Genomic DNA, 18,699 nt, shown 5'->3' with positions numbered 1-18,699 from the left:
GGATGGATCATCCGTGGTAGCGATAGAGAAGTTATCAAGGTTCACGCATGGTGCAGCTGGGGGTTGGTTCAACGCCCTGGAAAAATGCTTGCGCCACCTCTGGAGAATCTCTGCCTGGCTAGAACAAGATGTGCCATTGGCCCTTAGAACTGGGACACTTCTATGATTACTGGGTAATCCCTGTATCTTATTCATGATCTTGTAGGCTACTTTTAAGTTGTTATGTTTCAGGCCTTCCTCAGCCTCACTGGCCAGTGACTGGTACTAGATTTCCCTGTCGTGTTTTGCTTTTGTCCTGAAAATGCCTTGCAGTTGCTTACATTCCTCCCTTTTACCATTTAGATGTGTCCAGCTTTTGTGTCCAGTGTATCCATGGCATCATCAGATAGCCAAGGTTGTCTGCAGGTCTTTCTGTAGCCGACAGTATCCTTGGCCATATTACAGGTGGCTTGGCTTTTGGGGACCACGCTGCCTCTATGTCGTCTGGTAGGTCACCTAATGTCAAAAACTTGTTCTCGATGGCATCATTATACTTGTGCGCCTTGGTGGAATCATCTAATAGAATCTGGATGTTGAATGCCGGCTGTGCCTTATGTTTATGAACAGGGCAAAAAGAATCCAATATGTCGGCAACCAGTAGGTGATGGTCTGTATTTGCAGGTGCCTCTGCTCCTCGGTACACACAATAGGTTTTGACAATACTGAGCTGGCATGTTAAAATATGATCCAGTTCATTCTTTGTCTTTCCATCATTGGAAACCCATGTGAACTGGTGAATGTCGTACCTCTGGAACCATGAGCCCGTTACCAACAGACCTTCGGAAGAGCGAAACGAGAGTAGATGGTGGGAAGTGTTGTTCGTCTTCCAAGAGCCAAAAGATCCAATTATATTTTCGTAGCCAGCTGTCCTAGGTCCGGGGCTCACTTTGACTGTACTGACTGGATGTCATCTGATCGTAAAATGCGTCTTTCTCCAGGTCATTGCTATCCTCTTTGGGTGCATATACCACCAGAAGTAATAAGTGTCCCCCACAGTGGGCTAGTCTAGCATAAATTATGATAAGAGTGCTACAATTATGAATGCTCTACAACTAAGCAGAGAGGGAGTTCACTACTATATCTTTGAAATCCAACGTGTTCACTAGTTCTACTTAAGAAATCAAAGACTTCACGATTTAATTTTTTAACTCCACTATAGGTCATTGCACTGCATTGCTGGAGCCATATGTTCCTTCCTGTAGTATTTGGAAAAGGAGTGTAAGGTAGCTAGAAAACTCTTCCTGAAAAAGTACTAGTTTTGTTCAGATGACAAAAGCATTTAACAGACTTCAATGTATTTTAGTCAGATGTGGCTTTATAACATGTTAATAAAGGGCAGGTATATGGTACATTGTCAAGGAATACCCCATGATCTGTATTCATGATCTGTATCCTTGTTTGGTGATTATGTATGTAAGCCAAAGGAAAAAATGAAAATTGGACCAAGGTTTTTTTAACCCCTTTTAGCACTGACTCAGATATTTAAAGATATTTGAGGATAGTGGCATTTACAAATATCATAATTTAATGCTATATTGCTATATTTTTTGTCATTTGAACATGAACTTTATTGTCTTATTCGTGTCATAATAACCAGAACATGACCAAGCACTTTTTTCTCCTAACTATAAAAAGGTTTTAACTGATAATTCAGTGGAAACAGAACTAAGACACTGTAACGCCCTTGTTCATTAAAGAATCATGTAGTGCTATGCTGTCTGAAACCACAACACCACACAATAGTGTTTGTTAAATAAAGAAAGTCTTGTGCAATAGGAACATTTTTCAGAATGGTTTAACTGGTAAGACGCACAAGATCTTATGTTTTAAAAGATGTGCTAATTGACAAAAAATAAGTTTGACAGAACCTAACTATTTATTAGATAAATAGAACACTTAATGGTCATCTACTTAAGGTGGATTTCTTTAACGTCCGTAGTTTTGAGAAGACACACACAAAGAAATGGAGGTTACACAGTTCAATTCTATGACAGCTTTTAGAATAAAAGAAAAATACATTAGTAAAGAAGGTGACATTTGTATTTTTTTCACTGAAATGGAAACTTTCAGTCATACATTTTGTGAAACCTGTAGTAAACAAAGCAATTTCACAAACTGCTGCAAGGCTCAGATGGTGTAGCGTCAAAGCTTATAAGGTCCACTAGTTTGCTTCTTTCATTGAAAATAAAAAACAGGCTTGTGCCAAGAAAAAATAACAAACTGTGAAAACAGAATGTTTTTTAGGTAACGTCCAGTATTACTCAATCCCATGCTATGACGATAGAGCAAATGTATTTTTTTTCATGCTGACAGCATTTGAAAAAAAACATCTATATCTCTTTTTCATTTTTCACTGTGTAAGAGTTTATTTATATACTGAAGAGAGGTTGATAAAAATGGTGCTGAAGTCAGACCAGGCACATACTTCCTCTCTCTGGCTGTTTTTGGAACTCAGTTATCTTCTTCATTTCATCTGCTTGGTTACTTAGGGCATTTGACAGAAACCAACAGAGCATATTCTCTGACTACACTTTTGGTATTTAGCCAGCCCTCCAATTGATTTCTTCCATCCCAAAAGAGCTGAGGTCTGTGTTTAATCTCTCATAATACATTAGCAAACTAACTAGACGTCTGTACCTATGTGGTGCTGAGATTGTTTATTCTTGAGTAAGTTGACTTGTTTATGTTTATGAGCATCCCTTTATACTATAGTGTAGTGATAGGTACTCAGGGTCAAATGCAGTTTAATAATTTAAATACAGTGTTTTACAATGCTTTCACATGTAAAAATGTACAGTATGGAGTTTAAAGATCAGTGCAGAAGTGAGCCATAGATGGAATCATTTCAGTCTTACAGAACCTATAAGCTATTTTAAAAACAAAGAGTTATTTCAAATTTGCATAGATCTCATTCTCAATATTTTTTTTATAATAAGGAACAATGAAAAATGGTATTGCTGCCTTCAACTAAGCCCTTAATTATCTTAAAGAGCCAGATTTTAAAAAACTATTTTGAATAATTACATACAATGGTACAAAATTCAATATACAAAATATGAAGTATGTGAACACATACTAAAACAACAGAAGATTAACTTTGAACAAAGCCAGTTAATACTTGTATTTGATAAAAGTCTATACACTGTCAGCTAAATTAAAATTCCATAACTCAAATATAATTTTGAGAATTTTGTGTTTTCTTTTTAGCATGTATTTTTTCATGAAATCTTAGAAGATGTTATCCTTTTCCAGGCACTAATATTACGTAATAAACAGTAAGTTATTTTAAGGGTTATTACCTAAAATACAGTTACTGTATATGTATAACCTTGTGTATATTGGAGAAAAGGTTCTGTGAGAATTTAGAGTACGTGACCCGCTTACAGTACTTTACGCAAGCATGATCACTAAAACTGTTTGGGAATGTTAATCTAGCAGCAAAAAATGGGTAAGAGAGAAGGTGGTCACTCAGGAAGGATTAAAGATTTAGGACAATCACTTCATTTGTTGAAGAAAATGGACAAAGAGCTATTTATTGACACAACACAAAACCTTTGTTCATCATTGCCCCAACATGCTTAAAGAATTACATCGCGCACCAGCACAAAAGCCTGACTGCCTCACATTATTCATTTATTAAAATGCAAGATGGTGCCTTCTCTTATTATCTAACTGGATAATTGTAAGCAATTAAACGTTTTTTGATTGGACAGCTGGATCGAAGGGCTTTTGGCAGGGCAGGGGCACATTGACTTTCTACCAATCAAGTCCTTGTCTAGATACAAACAGGCTGGAAAATTCCTCAGGACACAATAGACAAAATCAAGTGAAATTGTTGTTGTTTTTTGCATACGCATTTAAGCATTAAAATATTGAGATTATAATATCGAAGAGAAGAGATTATAATATTGACCTAGGGGTGTTTGCACGGGGAAGGAACTACGGAAATGGCTGAAGAAGCTGATTTCGCCACATTGATGGATGTGGAAAGGAATACAATTACAGAAGTCCACTCGCAAGTGGTTGAAATCATTGCCGGTTGTGGGGATAGCAGTACCATCACTGAACTTGAGATTGCTGGAGCTGTGGTAACTGACATGCTTGAAGAGGCTCATATTGTTGCATCTGAGACTGTTGGCAATACAGGCCCATCTGACTCTGATGCTCAAGAAAGTGAAAACAAGCATGCCCTTGGAAATGACATGAATACTATCAAACCCGATTTCGACGCTGATGTGATTGTTCCAGAAGCCAAAGTTGATGTCAGCAAACCCTTCACTGAAGCCGATGGCTCTGCTATTGACACTGGTGGGTCCCATGAGGTACTTACTCCATCAGACCCAGATGCCCAGACTGAGACACCAGCAGAAGATCCAGTAGAAACGGAGGCTGTCAATGATGCCAGCAACACCACTGATGAACCAGTACCTGACACAAAGGGACTTGGTCATGACGCAACATCTGTTTTCAGCAATGAAACAAACACAGCAATTACCACACTGGATGTAAGTGCAAGTGAAGCAGACAGAAGTGTCAGGGAAACACTTTCTGTAGATCAGGAAGAAAAGAAAACTGATGAGGAAAGCTCTCTTTTTGAATCCCAAACACAGCAAAGCTCTGAGGACAATTCAGAAGAAGGTAAGGGATCATTTTAACTTTACATTTATAAAAAACTCAAAAACAGAAACAGAAGATAATAGTTTTTTTTTTCCTGTGATGGTTTCATGTCTCTTTCTTGTGACTATATAAGCTTTAGTGAGTAAAAAAACACAAAGAATTTGGTTCTTTAAAATCATTTATCAGGTACCTACTGTAAATCAGAGTTCTACATTGTTTTGTATTAATCCTTGTGACAAATTTTAAGCTTGAGTGTGCGTAAAATGGTGATTTTATATTGTTAACGTCCTTGTTTTTAATTGGCCATTTCTGAGACTATTCAAGTTGTTTATGCTGCAGCACTGGAAGAGACTTCAGGCCCTGAGCCTGTTACGTCTGCAACAACTGAAAAACTGCAGGTGGAAGGTAACTGACTGCCATTTATTTGTCAAATTAAAGCAAGGATGTCAAGAAAGGGTATTCAGAAATAGTCTTATTAAAGCTTACGTTCTTCCATTTGGTTAAACTGTAATTATGCATTGTAATATGCATATCCCTGATCCAACCCCTCAAACACATAAATTAACATTTGTTAATCAGACCAGTGGCTTTACTATAAAGGACATGAATATTTTCAATTTTTCAGGTCAGTTTTCTTTATTCCTTTAGAGCAGGTTTGTGGGACATAATGTCAGCCATCTTTGTGACAAAGAACTTAGAAATGTTTGTCTGGAGAATCTACTTTGTGAATGAAGCCCAGCATATTTACCAAATGAAATGGAAATGTCAAGAAAACTGGATACCATTTAGATCAGATCCATTTAGACCTGAAGTGAAGTATGATGTGTACGGTGTAATGTATTTTTAGGTAATGTCCATTATCTTGCAAAATGCGGACAGAGAGTGAGGTTCTTCCATTTTCTCATGGCTAAAAGGTTTAGCCATTTGAGAAGTGTTCATAGACAGAAGGCTCCATTTGTCTCTAAGATACCTAAGTGCCAGAGCAACAAGCTCTTTGTTTCAAAACAAATTTCCACAATAATATTTTCGGTACGTAAATCTTAAAAAAGTGATACATACTAGACATACCATTTGAACACCAGAAAAATTGATCAATGTTGCAAAGGTGATTTATATAATGGAAAATATCACATTTTCCTCTTAGGTTACAAGCAGAAAGGTTGAACAAATACTAAGAAGCCTGGACTAGGTTTGTGGTCCCACTGAGACTTCATTCTGTGAAAGAGGATGATGCAGACTTTTATCTAGATTGTTGGGAGGTTGTTGTGTTTTGTCTGACCATATTTCTGTATGAAACCTCCATAGCTATGCTGGCATAATCTAAATAGGTAATTATATAAAAACATAATAGAATCATAAAATGAAAGATGAAAGCAGTAAATTATTTTACATATATGTTGTATTTGTAAATCCTTTCATCGTTAAATAAAACGTTTAAAAACGATGATGATACATTATCACCAATGCAGTTCCATCCATGATGTAGTAATTTGCATACGTTCATACGTTGTTTGAATTAATTGTAACCTAACCCGTCATTTTGAACACTGTCCACTGCAGTCTTCGTGCCCGAGAAGGCGCTGGCGGTGCCTCTCACCCCGAACAAAGAGGAATGCCAGGAAAATGGCGCTGCTTTGGTGGAGCCCGAGCTGTCGCCGCAGGACACAGAGGCCGCCTTTGTGGCACCCGAGGTAGAGAACTCCGAAGAGCCAGATAGCAGCGAGAACGAGGAGCTCCTGAACGAGATCCAAGATGAAAACGGCGTGGAGTCCGGGGATGAGACGCAGCAGGAAAATGGCTCGCAGAGCCCTGTCGCCAGTGCACAGGCTTCAGGTGAAATACCCAGTAGTGGGAAGAAGCCTGACATTAACAGGCACAGCTATTCCAAGTACAACACAGTGTCCTATCGCAAAATCAGAAAAGGAAACACCAAACAAAGAATCGATGAGTTTGAGTCGATGATGCACATCTAAATGTAAAACAAAATTCGGGGGGTGGAGAAACCTTTACTAGCAGCTAAGAGGTGGGATAAAACAATATTATTATACTTGAAAACATAATAGAATAATAGAATGTTATCATTCATATTACAACCTGGCATGCAGTTATAGTGGAATATTAATTTTTAGTCCAGAAATACACTAGATTGTATTCAGATTTGTCCCACAGAAGCTGTTAAAGGATTGACAATTAGCCGTTAGGTAGAGGGTTAGTTATATCATTCCATGTTCATATTGTGTATGTGATAATGACATGGTTCATGGTGTGATATTATCTGCTGTTGCTAATGTTTTGAATGAACTTCTTAAAAGCAATAAATGAAAGTGGAAATGCATAGGAGAAGTAAACCATTGTGCATCAATCTGGAAGTCAAGTATATGAAGTATATACTCATGATTAGAACAGCAACAATAGTTAATAACTTAAGCAGAACTGAAAATGATTGAAGCAGAACTCCTTGTGACATAGGTATAATCAAAATAAGAAAGAAAATGCAGGTAAAAAATAGTCCTTTCTTTAAGGATTTACAAATGAATTAAGAATGTAATGTGAATAACTCAAGGCCTTCTCTTTCATACATGATGAAAGTAACAAAATCTGTACTATAAATGATCCAATAATAATAACAGTATAGGATCGTAAAAATTGTTGATTGTCTTAACACGAGTACTTTGGATAGATCTGTTTGTTGACAGTGTCACATCCTCCAAAGATACATAGTACGACTGGATCAGCAACTTATGTTGACCAGCACCATAAATTGAACTGCATGTTCCATGAATACACTTCAGATTGACTCTTTGTAACCTTTAAAAATTTAACAAATATAATCTCTTTATTCTTAATAAAAGGATTAGATGCAAAGATAGAATAGACACTACAAATTTAATATACAGTATATTATTAAGGAGGTAATTACAATCTGTAATTTATTCAAAAAAGAAAATTAGAGGTCGATAATCCTACTTGTTAACCCAAATACCAAGCTGACCTTTAGTGTTTGGTAACAACTGTGACTGGCTGAGTTCCTGCAGACCATGCAGATACATTGCAGAGACCAAGCTTAGATTTCTATTGAGCCTATGCCTAGTAAGAAACAATTGCATGGAACTAATTAAGCATGACAATGAACTGTTTGATACTTAGCTGAAACATAATAGCAATAACTTCCCTTTGATTAAAACCATGTAGTTGTCCTTAATGATACTAAGAAAAAAATATTTTACCTGATTTACGCAGAACAGGCAAAAAGACAAAATAATAAACATACCAGACACATACTGTACGATTATTGCTGGAGAATTTTCTTAAAAGAAATTGAATATTTAATATCAAATGACATTATATTCCAATTCATGGGATACTGGAAAAAAACAGTCATATTTATACAACCACATCTGCCTGACATTTTTAATGCCATAAATACACAGAAGTCAAGCAGTAACAGAAATATTCTATTTAACCTAAACTAAGTTCAACAGAGCATGTGGCTGGCTTTCTGTAATGGATACATTTATGCTTTTGAATATGTACATTATTTTATTCATGCTGCAGATTTTGTGTCATTAATACTTTGCATTGCAGTGGAAAAACATTATTGAGAGAAATAAAGATTTTTACTTTGTCATCAGTAATGGAGTTTTAGATTACTTGTTTATTAGTTCTCAATTATGAATGACAAAAATGTAAAATGCTTTGTTTTTAAATGTAGATGTTCAAATGCAATGTTCAGAATGCTTATTTAAGTATCTCAACTCTATAAATGAATACACAGTAACAGACATGGTACAGACAGGTATGTGGATTAAGAAATCAATATACAATGACAAAGCATCCACTAATGCATACTTAGCAAAATGAAAGGGATTCAGCCACAGTCAAGTTTCTTAATCCAATTTCACAGAATTAAATGAAAAATAGAAAAGGTTGTATTTCATTGAACCAAATATAGGCAATTCTTTAAGCCAATGCATTAACACCAAGAATTACAAAAAGCGTAAAGCCAAAAATAAAGGTATTTATATATTTCTTCACTTAGAAAATAACTATTCAGAAAGACATCACATTCAGTAATGATTATTGAATTCCAAGTATGCTTTAACATTTTTTAAACCTGTGAATAAAGTTTACCTAAGGACATAAGTGACCTCTAGTGGCAGCAACGAGGAAAACGTATTTCTTGTATCATTTTATGGTAGAAGCAGACTGCAAACTGAGCATAATAATTGCTCCTTAAAAGTCTGTAATTCCAAAAAGACTAAGGAGAAACTAACATTGCAGCTGATATTTAAAAACCATTCAGCTCCTGCTTTTCCACATCAAGTAATTTACCAGTTTTTGAAGCATGACCAGAACATGTGTATATTTACTACCACACATTAAATTGTTATAACAATGTAATCAATCTGTACAGTTCTGTTTAGGAAAATCTTAATGCCCCATGTTTAAAATTCACTGTTTGCAAATATTCAGTAAGCTGCTTAAATAACAAACAACACTCAAATAGGTTTTCAGAACAATCTACTTTCACTGTCATCGTAATCTTTATTGTACATTGAAAGTTTTATAAATTTGGGTTCTGATTCATGGAAAAGGAATGATTTACAAATGTTTATAATATACAAAATTTAAGAGTTAACTGCATTGCCTGCTTTCAGTGCATTATTGTAATCCTAAAATACTACAGAAAACACACCTGTAACAACAGAGTAACAGAAACAGGAAAATTCAAAGCAATTAGTTTTTGTTCCCATTCATTGCTATATACTTTGGGATTACAGATCCTTAACTACCCCATCTAAAATATAAGACCAGTATTAAGCAGGAAATACAAACCCCATCATCAAGTGTTTTTGATACCAGTTTCAAATACTGTATCTTAAAGTTTTAGTTTCCTTAATGCATTTGCCAAAATGTAGCTGTGTGATACAGGCTAGAGAAACCTGTACCACTTAGAATATAACTCAAATGATCATCTTCAAGAGTGACTTTGGAAGAAAACTGTAAGGAACATTGATTGGACAAACTTAGTCCACAGAGGTGCATGTAAACAATTTAATAAACGGGAAAACAAATACAAAGAAAACAAAAAATTAAAGCACCGCCATAAAAACACGTAACATTATCCCCAGATAAAATCAAGGTCTTGTCAAAAGGATTATCTGCAAACCATCCTCATTATTTCCAAGTCTTAATTGTTGACTTTTGAATCCTCATGTGGTCAGAGGTCTGCCTTATTCCGCATAATAGTTTGTTAGGTGCCACTTCTGAAACTGGTTGTCAGGATTACACTTATTCAAATAGACTTTCTTTCCAGAATGATCACCTTCTAAACACATGCTCTGAGGAAGATGTTCTGAAACAAGATGGTCCACCTAACAGGGGAAAAAAAAAAGAATATGTAACTTTTGACATTAAGTTTGCCAAGCAAACCATGCAATTGAATAAAAAAAGTAAATCACTGGAACTGTTCTTATTTGGTTAATACAGGCAGTTACAAAAAAAATACTAGACCAAGAGTACTTCTGAAAAAACTCCACAAGCTTCACTCACCAAAGACGGATTGAAAACAAGTGATTTATGCAGCCAGCGCAGATGAGGTTTTGCATTGTCACACTGCTCTAGGCCAACATTTTCTCCACCATTCTTCACACTAAGACAAAGATTTTGCTGTCTGATGTTTCTCAACCAAGTGTGATTGAAATGCTGGCTCTAAAGAAACGACACTGCAGATGTTAATTTTGCATAACTATTTTCTATTCACCTTGCATACAATGTTCAATAATTAAACTCCATGTGCATTTCATGTGCACGTTGTGGGATATTTTAATGCTTACAACAATTTGCTTTTAAGAATAATCATGCTTTTTAAGAATGTTGCCTTTTATGGAAATTAATCTGATTTTCTGAAATACCTTACATCTTTTTCAAGCTGCTTTTAAATACTTTCTGAAATGACAGCTCAGCTTTCTGTCAGTAATTAAATTGCAATACTATAAATATAATCGTGCAAAATTTTTCTTAAGAGTTTTATTGAATATTCGCCTTTTCCATTTGATGGAATTAGAATCTCCTAATATTAATATAAGGTTTAAAGCAATGTTGAATGAAATGCTTCATTTAGAAAACTAGAACAGAACTGTGTTTAAAAATGGCTTTAACAGGAGGCCGGATTAAACTTGCAAATTTACAAATTTGCCGTCATGAATCTGTCAGTTCACAAATACCCTAGCACTGTTAAGCTTTTGAGGGACATGATCTATCTCATCTATTACAGAGTATTTACTTGAGCAGAATTTAACAGGGTTACAGATGATAGGCCTCACACAATTCAGCAATCCATCAAATAACTATATTTAAAAATTAATTGCAGCCTGAAAAATTGCTTAGAAAACCAAAAGCACTTTGTACGCTGTGGAAAATACAATTAGTGTTTTTTTTACCTCTTGGCTAAGATCACAGACTTTGAATGAAAGCTTTTTGTTCTCCATATGAAGGCATTTTCTAGTACCAAGATTGAAAACCTATCAAAAGACAAGAAAACAAATCAAAGAAAAATAATTAAAAATACTTCTTATACATCAGTAGCAAAAATAGTAAGTTTGAATACCTGGACTGGACTGGAATACTGAAATTAACACTTTAGTTGTGACTCATGGAATGAGACGCGAGCAAACAAAGGATAGCACATAGACACTGGCATAGCATGTATTAAACACTGCAAACACAATTCCATAAATGAATTTGACACAGACCCTGAATTAAACTTTTGAAATCTCAGAAATAATTGAAAGTTCTTTGTCCAAATATAACTTCCTTTTCATAAAGGAAATACAATGGTGCCTTTCTAAGGTAAATGGAAGTTTAGAAAATGAAAAATTAATGAAATTCCTTTTCAAACACTATAGGACAAAATAATCGCTAGAAATTGGTTGTTAGTTTAATAGCTTAATTTGAGAGAGAATCAAAAATTGAAGAAAACCATCAGTAGGTAATGCTTTATAGCTGCTAGAAAGTCAGTAAAGTGTTGCTCTGAATAGCTGTAGAGGCACTAATGAGTGCATTTCAAACTGCAATAAAAGTATAATGTACGCAGTAACTTGTAAAACCTCAGATTCACTTCACAAAACTTCCAGGTATGCACATTGCCATGTTCTGCGATTCAGAACGAGGCAACAAAACTTCCGGAGAAGTGTGTGACCCTATGACATTGTAAACAAGTAGGCTTTTTAATACATCTTTTTTAATCCAATAGAAAGATCGCTGTCGATTTCGAGACGGTTTTGCCGACAAATACTACTTGCATGCAGATCCCATTGGAACATTTCTGCTGTGAAATGTCTGCTCCACAACCCGTATTTATTTGCTCGTAAATCGCTTTTCATTACTTATTACGGAGACTAGCGAGCAGGAAGGACTGCATCACGTCGCTATTCGTGCAAACTTTAATGTGAGTTTACAACAACATGACGACTTACAGTACTTTCACAAAGTTCACAATTTTGAAATGTTAAATTTTTTTCTATGACATCAATGAGTTTATTTTGTTACCGAGATTTAATAACAACAATCCCAATGGATTGTGGGAGGAAATGGGAGCACGTGGAGGACACCCATCTGAACACACAGAGAACATATACAGTAAACTCTACAAGATAGCACCCAAGAAATCGAACCAGCAATGCTAACCACTTCGCCACCCTCCTTTAACTCATTAATTCACATGTAAACTTAACTTACCAGGCCTTCAGCTCTCAGTAAAGGCGCCTCCATATCGGGATAGATATTGTCCAGGTACCACTTGAAGCTTTTACACTTCAGATTCTTCCGCAGCTGGATCTGTTCAGTGAGATCGCCAATGTCTATGTGGTTCTGGTCCAGAAGACGGTGATAGCCATGCCCATAGAATAAGTCTTTGTACTCATCCAACCACACCTCTGCCACTCGAGCCAGGTTCCTCTCCACTGTTTTCTGTCTGTCTTTGGGAAATTTATATGGGTTTTCATTCCTAAAGATATGTCCCACTCGCGAACAAGGGATGATCTCTATTTCTCCTCCGCACATCCAAATCTGAATCAAAAATAAGAAAAACATGTTTACAATCTGCAACACCTTCTCTATTGCACTTGTATTCAGAGAGAAAACAATTTTAAATAGCCAGTAAAAAAATTCTAAAACACTACTGCTGAAATTACCTGGGGAAAGGCAAATATAAACATTATCTTACTGCAACTTTCACAAACTTTGTGCCAGTAACATATTATATTCTGAAATTTACTTCTATGCATTGTTTATTAAAGCTTGGTTCTCAAGATTGTACCTGGGGAAAAAGCATACATTTTAAAGCATATTTTATGAGTATCTGAAATTTTAAAATACCTTGAAAGAGATTTCCATGTTTTCTCCACCCCACACATTGAGTCCTGGGTCGTATGTCCCAATTTCATAGAAGTATTTCTTATCAATTGAAAAAAGCCCTCCAGCCATAACAGGGCATCTACCAAGCAAATATTGACAAATTGTTAAAATGGGAGAACTAGTGGAGATCTAAAATGTAGCCTTCACGTTTTAGAAAAGATAAATATTGCTCACAGTAATATTGGCATATAATGTATATAAACATACAACATTGTACATTGTTGTCACATTAAAAATCCTGAAATGTACTGTCAAAGTTAATCCAAAGGGATGTTTGAGGATATAGCCATGTCATTTGGAATAAGTACTTCTTTGCATGAAGGTTAGGTGCCCAGGGCAAGCGGTAAATAATAAAACATTAGTAACATAGTGAACAAGATGGACCAAGTGTTCTTTTCTTGTTGGTGACCTCCCTTTTGTTCTGTTTTGAAATGGTATTGATTAAGCAGTAATAAACATTATTTTTCTACATTATATGAAGATAAAAAGCAGTTCAATTCCAGTCTTAAAATATCCTAACCAATATCCTAACATCTCCTAACCAACATCACCTTATAGGGTCTGAATCCTTTATATTTTCTCTCTTTACAAGTTCTTCAGGGATCGGCTTCCATCCAAATACCAAAGGCCATTTGAAAATGCCTCTTTGGAAATTGTCGACTAACATATAGCTGAAGGAAAGATAAAAAGTGACAATATTTTGAAAATGTACTAAAATATTTAGCAATTTATCAAGAACTGGCAACTGATTTCCCCCATTTTCTCTTGGTTATAACAAGGATTTATGTATTTTATAATTTCATTTTTCTTCAAAGGAAAACATCACAACAAGTTATCTACACCAACACAATCATTGTGCACTTGAGTAAAGCTAGCCCTAAATTAAGATTAAACAATCTATTTTGTGAAGAACAGCCAGAATGATTTTAGGACTAAAAGATCCCTCATACAGATTGAATGAAATACAAGTTTCAGTTGTAGGGATGCAAAAAGCCAAAGAACAGCTTTGGAATAGGTTTATTCTGAAGGTTTCAGATAATAAAGCAGGGAGAAAGTTTTTTTCTCAAAGCCAAAAGGGTATACAAATGGGTTTCCTTTTTATATACCATTGCATGTGACAGTGCTTAACAATATAACTGTGTTAAGAAAAAATACGTATTTGGAGCAAACATCTATTTCATTGTGGGAAATACACTTCAGAACCCTACAAACGTGCTGTGACTTCTTTACTCTGTGGGGATGAGAGAAGGCTGGATTTGGTTAAGATTAAAAAGAACTGATCTTTAAAGATCTAAAAGAACGGATAATGGCCTTTGAAAAAAGTAAACACTACAAATAGAGAAAACGGGACTGGGGGAAATAATTACAAAAGGTGTGTATGTAGCACTAGGAAAGTAAGCACTTTTTGAAGGGTAGAAGTGTAAACAGATAAGACTAATATGCCACATCATCAGGGAAGATCTGGTCTGATGAGGTTCTTGAACTAGTAAGCTGCTACTTAACAAAATCAAGGCTAAATGCACTCTCCTCTTGTATAATCTTTCTTGTTTGTTCATGTTTTAAGTCAACAGAGAAAGCAATTACCTCATGTCCTTATCACTAATCACTTCAATAACTGGGCAGGCAACTTTTTTTCTGTCCATATGAACTCTCTCCAACAGTGGCTCTAACCATCCCACATTACACTCCACATGCGAGTCTAGGAAGGTTAAAACCTCACCTTAAAAAAATAAAGCAGATTTCAAACACTATGAATGTTCATAAGCCTGAAAAAAAAATCAAATCAGAATTTGCATGACGCTCTTCATATTAGATAATGTCCTGCACTTTAACAGCAAATGAATTTAATATTTTGTAAATAGAAATGCAATCAAAAGAATTACCTGTTGCAACAGCTGCTCCAGCAAGTCTGGCTCGTATTAGACCCTGTCTTTCCTTCAGGCGAATAATACGTACTTTGGGAAACTGTGACATATACTTGTCTAATTTTTCTTTGAGGTAGTCTTGAAATATTAAAAGGATAAAAGACAAAAGGGTGAATAATAAGCAACAAAACAGGGAGATGAATATCCCTAAAGGACAATTCTCATTTTCAACTCAACATGTTCTGTAAGCTGTGACAAAGCAACCAAAACAATTGGCAAAAATAATCAGATATGCCAAAACCTAAATTACAACAATACCTTCTTCTGGAGCACATGTGGCAAGAAGGATGAAATTCACACGCTAAGAAGTCCTTTACCTTTGGTACTGAAGTCATCAACCAGTATGATCTCTTTGAGGAGGTGAGGTGGAGATCGATTGAGAACACTGTGCACAGACCTCAATAAGGTGGACCACACCTCATCCACAAAACAAAAAATCACACTGGTAGATGGGAGGTCATCGTGTACTGCTTTTTCAGAACAGCTATGACAGGTTCACAGAAAAAAAAAAGAAATTATTTTGTGCATGATTTTTTTAATGCAGTCTGTATACAAATAAATGTATTAAAGTATAAATCTTCACACTTACCCATGAGGCCTGGTATCAGGGATACCCCGGTCCAATGGAATAAGGTCACTTAGATACACATTAAAAAAACCCTCATTCCACCGATTTCTCATCTCTTCTTCTTTGTCCTTGGGGACAGCAGCAGGGTGTCCAAACTGCCCAAGAGCTCTGGGATCTCTTGGGCTTTGTGTTGCATCAATGTGCAGCACTCTGTGTACGGCTGAATCATGCGCTGGATTCTTTTCTGTTGCCTCCATGGTTGCATTCTTGAAATTTGGACCTCTTTCTTTTTGTTTTGGGATATCCTTTTTGCTGTCAATGTTAGATGTGCGATTTTTTAGCAAATCAGCTTTATCAGGTTGTTTAATGTGATCCCCTGCAAGTTTTACCTTTAAAGAATTGTCAGTCCCACCAAGACTTTTTTCATTGACACTTGCAGCGGTTTTATTCCGAGATTTGACTCCTGTATCCGTCTCATTACTTTTTGTTTCTTTTAACGAAATAACTGAAAGTGTCACATTTGTCTGCCCAGACTTTTGTCCAAATTGATGTATTAAGTGCAGTTCCTCATCCTTCACGCCAGGAGGAGCTTTGGACAAATTTCTTGCTTCTTCAATTGATGCTTTTTTCCTTGGGACGGGATTGGTTTTACCTATTTGTACTTCTAAAGCGATCTGCCTCACCTTGTCTGTTTGTTGTTGACCTTTGACTGTGTTTTCTTTCTTATTCACTTTAAAAGTTACCACGGGGAGGGAAATGTTCGTGTTTAAGGTTGGGGGCAACTTCATTGCTTTAATTTTATTGCTTTGTTTTCCGCCCCTTTTTACCTCCGTTTTCTCATGCGTGTCTTTAGACTCCCCATTTCCTTTAGATTTTGAAGCTTTATTTAGTACAGGATCCATATCTTTAAGAGCAAATTTCACATTTGTTTTTTTCTTGTTAACATCTTCCTCTTTCTTATAAACTGCATCCTTTTTGACGTGTTTTTCCAGTTTTACATGACTTGTCTGTTGTATTTCTGTTTTAACCTCTGGAAGTTTTGGTGCTTTTTTCAGGAAAGGAATCCTGCTTGTTGTCTGTCGTCTGAGTGCCTCCCTTTCCTTTATTATTAGTTCTTTTAAAAGCTGACTGTTAACATCACTGAATGACATCCTGAGTGCTGCCATGTCGAAAAGTAACCAAATGACAGAGGCAATGAAAACAAACGCAAGTACACGTCCACTGCCTCTGAAATATTTCCTTATCCTCATAGTGTTTGTATTAGTTCAGTAGTTTTGTTAAAAAAGTTCTACATTCAAAATTATCGACGTGAACCACAGTTTGGTACCAGTGTCCTTTGTGCGATATTATGAGCAGTGCTTTGTGAGGGTGCCTGCGTGGCATTACAATTCAGGCTGCTAGCTCCGATGAATTACGAAGACAAATGATAGCCTTAAAACGATTTTAAAAGCTTCAAACTGACGCATAAAATAAAGATGCTATAAAAAAACAGCCTGTCCGATTTTCCCTTTTTAAATAAATAAAACACCTAAACAGGTCGTTTACCTTTCGCGAGTTCCCACGTTGTTCGCCTATGCTTGCCCCCGAAAGTCACTGCGATCATTTTTAATTGGACTCAAAGTGATTGAGGCACTTCGTTTGCATTTGATTTTCTTTGAAAAAGAGTCTCACTTTCACCCATGTCCTCACGCAACCAGGAGAGGAGGGTTGCATTTCCTGATGGGCGAGTTGTACCGCGCTGTAAGCCACCTGAGCACACTCCCTGAATCCCGGCTTGTCGGCTCTCCAGCATTGGTTTGAAGTGAGTACGTACAGGGAAAGTTTTTTTTAAGTTACACGTAGACTGTTTGTAGAAATAACATCCCGTGGGCTGGCTGTAGAAAAGGCGTGCGTCACCGAAAACTAAAAAGTGTCGTCCACCCCCCCGACCCTTGCTGTTTTTTATTTATTGTGGAATTAGTTTGGGCCTGAATAAAAGCCTAACTTTTATTGACAATTTTTAACTTTTTAGAAACACTTGTGCAGAATGTTAATCCTAGAATAGTAAGACTGTTATTGTAGGCTACATATATGTTGAAATTTTGTATATATTTTTAAAAAAACTGTCTGTTTATAATGTTAATAATGATGTGGCGATAAACGTTCACAAGACCAAAGCTTAGGAATCACTGAATTTCCTAAAATGTGAACAATACATGTCGCAGAATTACTGATTCCTGTCGCAAATTCCAGAGGTGTTTATAGTGTTATTAGATACAGTACATACTTGTGGTATTGCGCCAACATAAATGTATTAATTTGTTTAAATGATTATCCTTGTTTCCTACTTAACGTTTCCATAAACTTGAAAAGGAGGATCTTAAATTATAATGTATCTTGTCACCTCGAAATTCACCTGTGCCTGTTATTGCCGATGCTGTAAATTAGAGGAAGGTCAGCCTCTTGATGGACAAAAGGGGGTAAAAAAGTCTTGTTCACTCATTACATTAAGGTCACTTTCACCGTTTTGTTCAGAGACAAAAAAAACATTTAATAAAAACATTTACTGACCTATTAAGCACTCGTGTTCTTATTTCGTGACTGAAATGAAAACAAGCTATATGTTTCTATAGAAATGTCCTCACTGGGACATCTATAGGTTACCTATTATTACTGTAAGGGGAGACCTTACCAACATGAAATGTGCTTGCACGTATAGTTTAAAAAAGACAAAGTGGGCCTGTTTTTACTGGTTAAAAGTTATACTGTATGATTGGCAGGATATCTGACAATAGACTGCTTTTAATCCTGGTAAGCAGTTGAGATGTGTATGCTGGTACAGGTAGAAATTTTGGGTGGGAGTGTCATACAATGCCGAACATATATGGTTATAAAATATATTGTAAGTATTATATGTACATTTACAAATAAAGGACTTTTGTGTTAGTCGACTTAGAGAGCCATTAAATAGCTGGTTTAAAACTTTCTGTTTTGCACTTATACATACTTCATTGTAGATGCCATTCTTCTTTTATTTTTGTATATAATGTGCATGTACTGTAAATACCTTTTCTTTTTATTTTGTGACCTTTTCTCATTGAAAAAAAGAATGACTATTTTATTTTAAAAAATAAAGCAAAAGAAAATAAAAAC

At 35.9% G+C, this 18,699-nt stretch overlaps 2 protein-coding genes across 3 annotated transcripts; one reads left to right on the top strand and one right to left on the bottom strand.

The window, feature by feature from the left end:
• Window positions 1-3,649: 3,649 nt before the first annotated feature.
• On the top strand, window positions 3,650-8,287 carry LOC102698228 (ermin). 2 transcript variants are annotated; one of them, XM_006636465.3, is made up of 3 exons: window positions 3,651-4,677; window positions 4,996-5,061; window positions 6,217-8,287. In XM_006636465.3, the coding sequence occupies exons 1-3, from the start codon at window positions 3,987-3,989 to the stop codon at window positions 6,627-6,629; spliced, it is 1,170 nt and encodes a 389-aa protein (XP_006636528.2). In that variant the 5' UTR covers window positions 3,651-3,986; the 3' UTR covers window positions 6,630-8,287. The 2 variants fall into 2 exon arrangements, with proteins under 2 accessions (XP_015214284.2, XP_006636528.2); XM_015358798.2 differs by lacking the exon at window positions 4,996-5,061 and having other exon boundaries at window positions 3,650-4,677.
• Window positions 8,288-9,697: 1,410 nt separating this feature from the next.
• On the bottom strand, window positions 9,698-17,420 carry LOC102698027 (polypeptide N-acetylgalactosaminyltransferase 5). The gene is made up of 10 exons (XM_006636464.3): window positions 15,589-17,420; window positions 15,317-15,483; window positions 14,958-15,077; window positions 14,659-14,794; window positions 13,626-13,745; window positions 13,036-13,153; window positions 12,397-12,726; window positions 11,100-11,180; window positions 10,210-10,368; window positions 9,698-10,031 (listed from the first exon to the last, which is right to left on the bottom strand). Exons 1-10 carry the CDS (start codon window positions 16,815-16,817, stop codon window positions 9,891-9,893), a joined length of 2,601 nt encoding a protein of 866 aa, XP_006636527.2. The 5' UTR covers window positions 16,818-17,420; the 3' UTR covers window positions 9,698-9,890.
• Between the last annotated feature and the right edge of the window lie 1,279 nt (window positions 17,421-18,699).

The sequence above is a fragment of the Lepisosteus oculatus genome, chromosome 12, assembly GCF_040954835.1.
Source record: "Lepisosteus oculatus isolate fLepOcu1 chromosome 12, fLepOcu1.hap2, whole genome shotgun sequence".
Lineage (NCBI taxonomy): Eukaryota > Metazoa > Chordata > Actinopteri > Semionotiformes > Lepisosteidae > Lepisosteus > Lepisosteus oculatus.
This window is presented reverse-complemented; position numbering and strand designations above follow the sequence as displayed.

Excerpts from the sequence above, each read along its gene's own strand:
- LOC102698228 (XM_006636465.3), top strand. The coding sequence starts at position 3,987 with ATGGCTGAAGAAGCTGATTTCGCCACATTGATGGATGTGGAAAGGAAT. Across the intron at positions 4,678-4,995 it reads TGAGGACAATTCAGAAGAAG|CACTGGAAGAGACTTCAGGC; the intron begins GTAAGGGATCAT and ends TTTATGCTGCAG. Across the intron at positions 5,062-6,216 it reads TGAAAAACTGCAGGTGGAAG|TCTTCGTGCCCGAGAAGGCG; the intron begins GTAACTGACTGC and ends TGTCCACTGCAG.
- LOC102698027 (XM_006636464.3), bottom strand. The coding sequence starts at position 16,817 with ATGAGGATAAGGAAATATTTCAGAGGCAGTGGACGTGTACTTGCGTTT. Across the intron at positions 13,746-14,658 it reads ATTAGTGATAAGGACATGAG|CTATATGTTAGTCGACAATT; the intron begins GTAATTGCTTTC and ends TCTTTCCTTCAG. Across the intron at positions 13,154-13,625 it reads AAGGATTCAGACCCTATAAG|ATGCCCTGTTATGGCTGGAG; the intron begins GTGATGTTGGTT and ends TTTGCTTGGTAG.